General features: G+C 40.8%; 1 protein-coding gene across 1 annotated transcript; it reads right to left on the bottom strand.

Moving 5' to 3' along the window:
• Positions 1-405: 405 nt before the first annotated feature.
• efcab14 (EF-hand calcium binding domain 14) lies at positions 406-10696 on the bottom strand. The gene is made up of 8 exons (XM_053629650.1): positions 9256-10696; positions 7186-7331; positions 6824-6969; positions 4799-4897; positions 4517-4627; positions 3178-3247; positions 2955-3080; positions 406-2247 (listed from the first exon to the last, which is right to left on the bottom strand). The coding sequence occupies exons 1-8, from the start codon at positions 9453-9455 to the stop codon at positions 2072-2074; spliced, it is 1074 nt and encodes a 357-aa protein (XP_053485625.1). The 5' UTR covers positions 9456-10696; the 3' UTR covers positions 406-2071.
• Between the last annotated feature and the right edge of the window lie 876 nt (positions 10697-11572).

The raw sequence follows: 11572 nt of genomic DNA, 5'->3' as shown, positions 1-11572 counted from the left end.
ACACTTCCCATTTTGTGAAGCTCAACAACCTTTTGCCGCACATCACGGCTATATTCCTTGGTCTTACCCATTGTTATGAATGACTAAGGGAATTTGCCCTATGTGTTACCTCTTATTTATACCCGAGTGAAACAGGAAGTCAGGGTTAATTGTTGGTCAATGGCCAATCAGATTTGAGAATTCAACTGCAGGGTCATAATAACTACCTTTTATTTTACTGGTTATTAAGCTAACCTGATTAATTTCAATTAAAAGCTGACTTTAGTTTCCATGCCAACCTGTCTGGAGGTATTTTACCATCCCACCTTCACTCATTATAACCACGAACATCAGAAAAGCATCACATTCTTTTTCTTTTTAAACATCCAATCAGACAAAGAGAAAAGAAAAGACAGTGAAAACGCCTTCGGATAAATTAGGCCTTTATACATGTTACGTTAAAAAAGCAACATGCTGAGCATAAACGCATTCATTATGCTAATGTACAGCGCTGAATATTTTACACGAGCAGGTTCCCTGAACCATTCTTTCACATCAACAATCATTTATTAACACCAGGAAGCAGATAAAAGTCCGGTCTGAGCATCAGCCTACACACAGGAAGTATCTGTGAGATTGATACTCAAGTGAGTTCACAATTCATACAGCATATTTACATTGCTAAACATAGGGGTGTACAAACTTTTGTGTCTTAACTTCCAGACATGGAAATTAAAATATTATTACTATTAATAGTAGTCCTGCTTCATTGCCACCATCACAACTCAGGTGAATTGTGAGCACTTCCTGTTGCCAGAACAGCACTATTTCATCACTCACGAATCCTACTCCTTCATTAGAGTCAGTGACTCCTGACAAATTAAAGGTGCGGTGTGTAATTTTGAAAAATGTTTCTGTGTGTTGCGTTCGCAATTTTTAAAGACGCTGTAAAAAAAAAAAAAACAAAAGTCTGATTTTCAATATTACCATGCAACAGATCTGAACTCTGCTGTAATTCACACTTGCGATTCTGGGCTGGAACATAGCCCCACCCCCTGACCTTCCTTAAAAGGCAATCTCACAAGGTATTGTTTTCTTCTTTTAATTCTTCACACACACACACACCAAAAAAAAAAAAAAAAAAAAAAGAATTAATACCATTAACACTTCATAGATGGGAACTAGATGCTCCGTTTACATACCGAAAGCAGGAACTCTTTTCTTTTATCGTTTTTTTTTCTCATGACATGGCAACTTTGGTCGCGAGTTTATATCATCTCCCGGGTTGTTTTAAGTTTGCACACCCTGGTAGAAGCTGACTGGAACGAATGTGTGTGCGTGTGTGTGTGATGTTAGCATTAAAAATACATACAGAAATACATACATGCCTAATCAGTGTTTCATTCACTACCTGTTGAAGTGAACATTCACCTTAAAACAGCATCAGTAGCTCTTGCTACTACGCCTGATCGTTTAGGCTGAAAGTATCACTCTTTTTTTTTCTGTAGAAACTGGTCCTTAATACATTACTGCAGAATACTGTACACACAGTAACACATCATATACCCAATAAGCCTTAAGAGTAATATATTATTGCTACATTTTGCTAAATACACAATTAAATAGAGTGTTAAATGATTTCCAATGCATTTCCTCACAGCCTCCCAGATTCCACCTAAAAGTGAAAAGGAATGTGTTTTGATCCTATACGGGGGCTGGGGGTGGGAAATGACAAACATGTTAAAACAACGTAAATCTAGGCTCGTCTTTGAATTTTGAGGCTCGGTATCGAAGTAATCAACCCGAATCTCTAATATACGTGTTCTGATTAGCTTTACGCATTCGTGATTATTAATAAAAACCTTCATACAAGTCGTTTCTCTGCAGGATGAGGGTTCAAATCTCTCCAATACCGGTGTAAAGGAATGAATCGAAAGAGAAAAGAAAACGAAAAAAAAAAAAAAAAGGAATGGAGCAGCAGTTGTGTCAGCCACCGCTAGGACAGTTCACGCCGAGGGCCACGCGTCGTCCTCCTGCCGCTCGTTGACGGCGCAGTCTTAAATGTTCTTCACGCGACCGACTGCACGGTTCCTCAGAGCGAAGCGGCGGCCCGGAGCTCCTCCAGCGTGTACCTGTGGTCCTGATCCACGTCGTACGGCTCGAGGAGACGGGAATCCGGAGCGGACGCGCCGAAGATCTTCATCAGCTCCTCGTACGTCACGCCTTCAGACGTGTCCTCCAGCTGAGCGCGCACGAGCTTCTCTAAATCTGACAGAACGAGAGAGCGAGAAGGTCTGTGGAGATGTACGACGTACTGAGTAGACGATATGACTCGAAAACGAAGGTGGGTCAGAACATATTGAGGGTGTTAGTTTTAGAACGGTTATTTCAACAAGTACAGGAAAAAAAAATAAAATAAATAAAGATACTGAACTCAAAGTTCTGAAGCCAGACCCATAGTTGAGAACCACGGATACACTGTATGGCCAAAAGTATGCGGACACCTGACTATCAAACCCGTATATTGTTCTTTACCAAACTGTTGCCACAGAGCTGGAAGCAAACAACTGTCTAGAACGTCTGTGTACGCTGTAGCATTACAGTTTCCCTTCAGGGGAACTAAGAGGCTCGAACCTGTTCCAGCAGGACAATGCTCCTGTGCACAAGAAGTCAAACAGCCCTGACCTCAACCCCACTGAACACCTTTGGGATGAACTGGAACTGGAGTCTCCTCACCTCAACATCAGCGCCTGACCTCGCTAACGCTCTTGTAGCTGAACAGCCACGCTCCAAAGTCTAGCAGAAAGCCTTCCGAGAAGAATGGAGGCTATTAGAATATATTATAAGGGGGACTAAATCTGGAACAGGATGATACAGGTGTGAAGGTCAGGTGTCCACATACTTTTGGCCATATAGTGTATCTATCAGTGTATGAAATGTAACTGACATCAGTTAGAGAAATGAAAAAGCCGCACCTTCAGCACAGTCGACTCCAGGAAACGTGAGGGTCTGCAGCGTCGCTCCTGTCTCTCTCTTGGAGAGGTTCTTACTGAGGAAGCGGCGATGGCGATAGTTGACGGGACTCGAGGACGTCGTGGAGCCTTACGGAAAGTGAAAAGACGACTCGTGAGATTTTACAGACAGGCAATCGGCACGGCAACTACAACAGTGGATGGAAGAAAAAAAAAAGATCCATACTGCCGTCATTTGCAGTTCCTTCGTTCACGTTCCTGCTGCCGTCATCCTGAGCCACCAGCACTGAAGAGCTCTAAATACAGATAACATACATCTCTTACATACTGCAACATTAACCTTTACTCTTATCTTTACTCTTTAATCTCTCACTCCATCCATCTTTCCATCACTCCATCCATCTTTCTACCATTAACACTCTCACTCCATCCATCTTTCCATCACTCCATCCATCTTTTCACCATTAACACTCTCACTCCTTCCATCTTTCCACCATTAACACTCTCACTCCATCCATCTTTCCACCATTAACACTCACTCCATCCATCTTTCCACCATTAACACTCACTCCATCCATCTTTCCACCATTAACACTCACTCCATCCATCTTTCCACCATTAACACTCACTCCATCCATCTTTCCACCATTAACACTCACTCCATCCATCTTTCCACCATTAACACTCTCACTCCTTCCATCTTTCCACCATTAACACTCTCACTCCATCCATCTTTCCACCATAAACACTCTCACTCCATCCATCTTTCCACCATTAACACTCACTCCATCCATCTTTCCACCATTAACACTCTCACTCCATCTTTCCACCATCAACACTCACTCCATCCATCCATCTTTCCACCATCAACACTTCTTTTTATTTACCTTTGTCTTTATCGTCATCTGTTCTTTCTCTCCATATTTTGCTCTCTCCATATTTCCTTCTATCAAACTACTATGACTCTCTCACTCCTACTGTTTTTTTCTAGGAAGAACACTCTTTCCATCTATATACCTTTCACTCTCTCCATCTTCTTTCTTTCTTTCTTAAATGTCGCAGTAACAGTAACACCCTATCTATCCAAGTTATCACTTACAGTATGTTATAGTGGCTGTAAACAGTCGTTCCCTCACCAGCCTCTCTGTATTTTTCCTCGTGAAGTTAATAAGACGAAAAAAACAAAAACAAAGGATACATCGTGCCATGCTACCGAGAAACCAAAAAGCCTAAACTCCTCCGTAACTCACTGACTCTTACACAGCGCTGACACTGGAGACTCCTTCCATAAATGTGAAATAAACAGCTCCACCATATGAACGACTATATGTTTTTCTTTGTTAAATAATCTCACTTAAAAAAGATCTGCTTATTGTCCAGCTCATATCCCTGTGAACGAGCCGTTACCATAGAAACGATAACGTATTAGAACGACCTGCATTGCTGTCAGAGCTGCCGTTATGGAAAATTAATCTGACCAATCAGAATCAAGAATTCAACAATGCTGTAGTATAAACACCCAAAATGATATAATAAATATGCCTTGAAGGCTGTTCTTTCTTTACCGTTTCACTGTTCTGTTTGTTTTCTCCTTTCTTCTGGTCCTCAATAAAAATCTGCATCATCTTTACATCATGTTGAACACTAGTAAGTGTGCTTCCTATTGTGGCAACACTCTGTAGTGAAAAGAAACACACACACACACACACACACACACACACACACACACACACAAAGAAAAGAAAACAAATTGAACAAAACCCATGAGACAGTATAGTTTTTAGGAGCAATAAAACATTTCCTGAGGTGAGCTGATTAATGAGTGTTGTCTTTGAGCAGGTTTGTACCTTCTGGAGCTCCTCTACGGTTGTTGGGAGAGTAATTAAATCTGATGCTGATTTAATGTTCGCCTTCAGATGGTTAACAGCAGAGTCCAGCGTGCTTATCTACACGGAAAGGAAACGTTATTCTTTACACACAGCGCTCTGACCCGAGTTCACTCGAACAGAGACTATCGTTTCATCGTTTCACACACTACCTATCAGTAGCTATGTTTCCATCCAGGTGTTTTTAAGCGAATTTTGGGCTATCACATTTTAAAAAAACAAACAAAAAAAACCCAGATGCGAATAAAATCTCCTTTATTCGCAAAGGTTTTATTTGATATTCAGATTTTTCGCATAAGTTCAATTCACGACTTGGATGGAAACATGGCTGGTGTTGCTATAAGTTACTGATCACGGTAATGCACAAATGCTACACTGTACTCTGGTACTTTCACAACACTAGAGCTTGAAGCAGTAAACCAATTTGACTGCGAGTAAACAAGTTCACCTGTTGGAACTAATATCTGACTGCTGAGAGATGTGAGGGGTGAGAACAGGGGTGTAAACGTCGGATGATTTGGACTGACGCATTGATCATCAAATATCAAATCGCTGACTTAAATATCAAATTAATGAATCAGATTCGGTGGTATCGTCAAATATAGAATCGTTACCTTAAGAATCAAATTGTAATGAATCAGATTTGGTGGTATCGTCAAATATCGAATCGTCACCTTAAGAATCAAATTGTAATGAATCAGATTCGGTGGTATCGTCAAATATCGAATCGTCACCTTAAGAATCAAATTGTAATAAATCAGATTCGGTGGTATCGTCAAATATCGAATCGTCACCTTAAGAATCAAACTGTAATGAATCAGATTCGGTGGTATCGTCAAAAATCGAATCGTCACCTTAAGAATCAAACTGTAATGAATCAGATTCGGTGGTATCGTCAAATATACAATCGTCACCTTAAGAATCAAACTGCAATGAATCAGATTCGGTGGTATCGTCAAATATCGAATCGTCACCTTAAGAATCAAACTGTAATGAATCAGATTCGGTGGTATCGTCAAATATCGAATCGTCACCTTAAGAATCAAACTGCAATGAATCAGATTCGGTGGTATCGTCAAATATCGAATCGTCACCTTAAGAATCAAACTGTAATGAATCAGATTCGGTGGTATCGTCAAATATACAATCGTCACCTTAAGAATCAAACTGTAATGAATCAGATTCGGTGGTATCGTCAAATATACAATCGTCACCTTAAGAATCAAACTGTAATGAATCAGATTCGGTGGTATCGTCAAATATACAATCGTCACCTTAAGAATCAAACTGTAATGAATCAGATTCAGTGGTATCGTCAAACATAGAATCGTTGCCTTAAGATTCGAAATCCCATCGTATCAGATTCAGTTGTATCATCAAATATTGAATCATTACCTTAAGAATCAAACTGTAACCAATTAGATTCAGTGGCATCAACAAATATCAAATTGTTGCCTTAAGAATCGAAATCGCATCGTATCGGATTCAGTGTTCTTGCGCTACAATTGTCCCCTTTTGTTGTTGCTGGAATCCCAGCTCTATATAACGCAGATCTTTTTTTTAGTGTTCAGCTAAGGCGCCTCGTCTTTTCCCTGAGGGTCTTCAGGGTTAAACTCTGACAGGATGTGCCTGTGTTATAGTAGCATTGACGCTGAACGCCGGTCCTCACATACGCGTCCATTTGGTTCGGATTTCACGTAACAGCCGTGTAATGCTGTCCAGAGCACCCGCGTGTAAACATTTCTGCCGCTAATTCAGTTTACCGAAACCGAGCCATTAAGAGCAAACGGAGTGAAACTGAAACGAGGGCTGGAGCAGTAAATTATGCATGAGCGTGCGCTTCAGAGACGCAGCGTAATGTGATCGTACGCGTTAAGAGCGCTGAGAAAATGGGTTCGATAACACACCGTTATCCTGAACTACATCATAGAGTCACTCTGGCTCATCAGAACCATTTTAAAATCAGATGCTGGTGCTCAAACGTACCTTTCTGTTAATATCTGTAAGATTGGCCCATAACTTATTTAAGCCCTTGTCTCCGCTCTCGATGTCCTCCAGCGTCCTTTGATTGGCCTTCAGATCCTCGCTCAGCTTTGGTATTTCGTGCGAAGAAGCCTTCTGACTCGACTCCACTGTGAACACGAGCAGGAAAACGGATCATGAAAATAGACAGTGAACAACGGTGTCAAAATGTTTCCCCATCTCTACAGTGACGTGGCTGAACATGAAGTTAAAGTGCTTACATTTTAAAAGTAAATCCAAACCCGGTGCAGATCAATCACACACACAACATTTGTGCATTATGAATATAAATAAATAAAGAAAGTGTACTGCTAAGTGGAACCCACTGGTGCGCAGTTTCTCCTTGAGTGAGTCCAAATCTTCTTTAAGTGCAATCTGCATCCATATGAGTCCGGCACACGCCATGAGACACGCGGCCAGGACGATGAACACGCACAGCGGGTAGCACACGGAGCAGCACTGAGCCGAACCCCTGCACAAGACACACACACACACACACACACACGTGTCACTTCCAGTCAGCTCGAACAAACCTTTAACACTCCATTTCTACTCCTAAACCTGTGTGCAGAAAACAACCATTTTAAATCCATCATCAACTACCTGTGTTCGTTTAGATCTCCTTTTCCATTTCATGCAAGATCAGTGCAAAAAAGTTTGCACACCCGAAGGAAACGAACTCGCTTGTAGAACGCGATTTAGTAAGATAGGTTATGCAAAAACATTTTTTAAACATTTTAAATAAAAAAGACTTTTAAATAATGAGTTCAGATCTTATCAGGTGTACTTTTAGTGGCTGAAAGGTCACGTGACTTGACAGAAACACAAGTGCGAGTCGATACGAGTTCGAAGATCACGTCTACGATGCTATTCGCTGTCCGTGAGGCTGTTTATTACGCGTACTCGGGTAGATACGGACTTTTACTGTTTATTACGTGTGCTTTATTATAGTAAAGAGGGTTTTCTCACTTCCTGTATATGAAGATGACTATTAATAACAGCAGGAGTACTTGAAGAGCTAAGAATATATAATTCGCTTTGTGTAGTTACTGCACTACGTGTGTGTGTATTGTGGACGTATATAAAATATTTGAACGTTAATAAAGTTATCGTTATTTATCGGTCCACGACAGTATGCTGGAGTTGAATGCTTTCAGCTTTAATTTGAGGACATTTACCTCAGAATTTGGGTGAATGGTGTAGGAATTACAGCACTTTTTTATGTTTTATCCCTTTTTAAGAGACTTCGGGTGTTATTCCTTCATTCTTTCTTTCCTCTTACAAAAGGTCTAGAGTTGATTTCAAGGGTGGCGTTTGCATTTGGGATCTACCACTGTTAACTCTCAATATGAAGTCCAAAGCGCCAGTGAAGTAAGCCATCGTTGGGCTGAAAAATATCAAAATGAACCCATCAGAGAGACGGCGAAAACATGAGGTGGGGCTGATGCGAATATCTGGTACAGGAACACCAACAGACCAACCAGGACTTCCTGAATTAAAAGATCTTGTATCTCAGTGGGACTTTCCTGGCTAAATAAAAAATATAAAGAAAATAAATGGACAGAAAAAATCTTTATGATCGTGCTCATGATCTGAAGCACATCACTTCATCTTATAGCGTGTAAACGTTCGCTTGTATTTAGGGTTATATTATCTGCTCAGATTCGGCAAAATGCTTCAAACCTCGGTGGGCTTCTGAGATTCACAGTACACATGATCAGAACACGAAGCATACTTCATGAGCAACCGTTTTGTCTTTTAAGGCAAAGACGTGGAACGTTCCGCAGTGACCCGAATCCAATCGAGCATGAGGTTGTTTCATGGTGAAACTCAAGGCCAAAAGACAAGCAGGAACCCGAAGACTCGACTCCTGGACAACGCATCACCAGGGAAGAACCTCGGCGCCTGGCGATGTGCGAAGGATTTGCAAACGATCCACTTTTGATTCTTTGAAACGCCTTGAGCGAAACACCAAGTCAGGGCGGGACATAACGAGTGGCTCCTCCTCCCACTGTTTAAACAGCCAACAGCATTCAGGTCACCTCACCTCACAGCCAGGAACCCTACACCTGTCGGGGGCGGGACTTCAGGTTCTACAGAGCATTCGATTGGACGGAGAATCTGATGAGAAGCTGAAGTGCAGGATGACGTCATGGTAGAAACTGTACATTTTGAACGCATATCTCTACATCACAATGCGAATTCTGTCATTGTTTGTGGAGCACACGAGCTTATAGATAACATCTGGGCTGACATGTTTATACTAAAAACTACCAAACTTCCATTTTGATTTCATGGGGGCTCTAAAAAATAGTGGGAACAGGAAGGAAAGGTTCATATTCTCAGAATAAAGTCTGCACTTTATTTTGTGTGTGTGTGTGTGAGAGTGTAGTTACTTGCGGAAAGCCCCTGGACTGAGGCTCAGGCTGCGGAACTCCTCCTCATCGTCCTCTTCCCCGGAGCTGGAGCCGCTCTCGGTGTCCGTGTCCCCCGCATCTCCCCGCAGCAGTAGCCGGTGTCCGGAGCTCTTCTTCGGCTTCTTGCGCTTCCCTTCCCCGAGTCCAATCAGCGCGTTCAGCTCCTTGCGCTTCTTCATCTTCTTCTGCGGGGTGAGCAGCGGCCCCGAGCCCGGCTTCAGGCCCACCAGGTCCAGCGTTTTCTCCAGGTTGATCTCGTGCCCACTTGGGGCAGGAGGGTTAATATTTACACACACTCTCTCTCTCTCTTTCTCTTTATCTCTCTCTCTATATATATATTTAATATACTCTCTACACCTCTACACTCTCACCTGACTGAACTGGGTCAGCGTTGTTTATAAAATGTCCGTTATTTATTCGTTAGCTAGAGCGTTAGCTGCTAAGTCAGCTAGCTACATAGCTTATACTTAATTCCCGTCTGTTTTAAAATGATTTCCGCTGGCTTAAAAAAATTATAATAATAATAAACGTTTACTTTTGACGTTTCGGTAGTTATGTATTGTCGACGATAAGCTTTAAGTATACATAAGTAAATAATAATAATTTTAAAAACGAAACAAAACAGCACGACTTCCTTTTCCGCTGCCCGTTACCACCAGCACAGCAACAGCGGTGCGGGATGACGCCACACCGGAACTTCTCAAACCAGCTGTCATAGCGAGCGGACGAACTGATCATCACTGACAAAATAAAAGTGTAGCATTTTTAAAAATCATATTACCTTTCATGTAGTGTGTTATATAACTGTGTGAATGTGAAAACGCGTGCAAAGTTTCAAAAGCCGAATTATTGACTCCCAAAAGAAGGAACCGATTCTGAACAGCTGAAACGAGTCGTTAGAAATTAGATGAGTCTATGATCCTCTTCTTGGACTGTAATACTGGCTCCGATATAATCGGTAACACATTTAAAGTGCACCTATTATGGTTTTGAAACGTGCCTACTTTTGTTTTAAAGGTCTCATACAGTAGATTTCCATGCCTCCGAGGTCAAAAAACACTTTAATGTGCTCATAATTTAAACTGCAGCATTACCTTGTTTCCCCCTAGTGTCACAAACGACTTGTTAAATGATTCGTTCTAAATGATTCATTCGAAACTCCTCCTTTCAGAGAGCATACTCTGCTCTGATTGGTCAGATGTCCCAGTCTGTTGTGATTGGTCTACCTCTGCAGCGTGTTTCAAAACGGAAACGCCTACTACCATAATGAATTTCAGCTCCGTCTGTCAGCGAGCAGCCGATGAAGACCAGAGGCGGAGCTTTTTGTTACAAACCTACGTAGGTTAGTACAGGAAGTAAGTCTGGAATCACTAACGACTCGTTTCAGCTGTTCAGAATCGGTTCCTTCTTTTGGGAGTCAATAACTCAGTTTGCCATACGCTTGGATAATAATAATAATAATAATAATAATAATAATAATAATAATGACAAAGATTATTGTTGCTATTGTTATTTTTGGTATTACTAATAATAATTAAATAATGAATAATGCTCATATTAATGCTATATAATAACATAATAATTAATTAAATAATTGAATAATTAAAAATTAATGCTGTTAGTAATATATTAATTATACTTCTACTATGAGGACTACTACTAATACTACTACTACTACTACTAATAATAATAATAAATAAAATGTGAAACATTTACAGTTACAATTCCATCCCTCTCACCGTGTCACATTAGCCAACGCTCTGCCACCTGTCCCTGGTTTGAGGTCAAAGCTAAAGGTTCCTTTCATTTCATACGGAAAAGAAGCCTGAATTACTCAAATACTGAATTACTGATGTCTGAAGTATTGAGAAGTATCTGAGAACCAGGATCTAGTTTCTTTTCAGTCTGAAGCACATACAGAGGATAGAGGTGCAGTCTGTCTATTACTGTCACTCATCCCATTAAGCAACAAAAAGTTTACAAGAAGTAACTGGGAACTCCGCACAGCTGGGCTTTATGGAAGAGTGATGAATCATACGAAATACCTTTTGGAGTTTTCCATACAGGTGGGGAGAAAATAATATTTCTACACAAATCTATACATTTAACAGAAACAAAACACTGCACAAACACATCATCCAGTGAAGCATGAGGGTGGTAGCATCATGTTGAGCATTACCCTTATTCTCTTGAGTCACAGTTGTGCCATATTCTTTTCATATTTTATTAATTTATTTAATGATTTCCATGGGAAGTTCAAAGTGTGTGTGTGTGTGTTTTTTTAAAATTATAACCA

This window comes from Ictalurus furcatus, chromosome 7, assembly GCF_023375685.1.
Source record: "Ictalurus furcatus strain D&B chromosome 7, Billie_1.0, whole genome shotgun sequence".
Lineage (NCBI taxonomy): Eukaryota > Metazoa > Chordata > Actinopteri > Siluriformes > Ictaluridae > Ictalurus > Ictalurus furcatus.
Note: the sequence above shows the minus strand (reverse complement) of the source record. Positions and strands in the feature narration are given on the sequence as shown.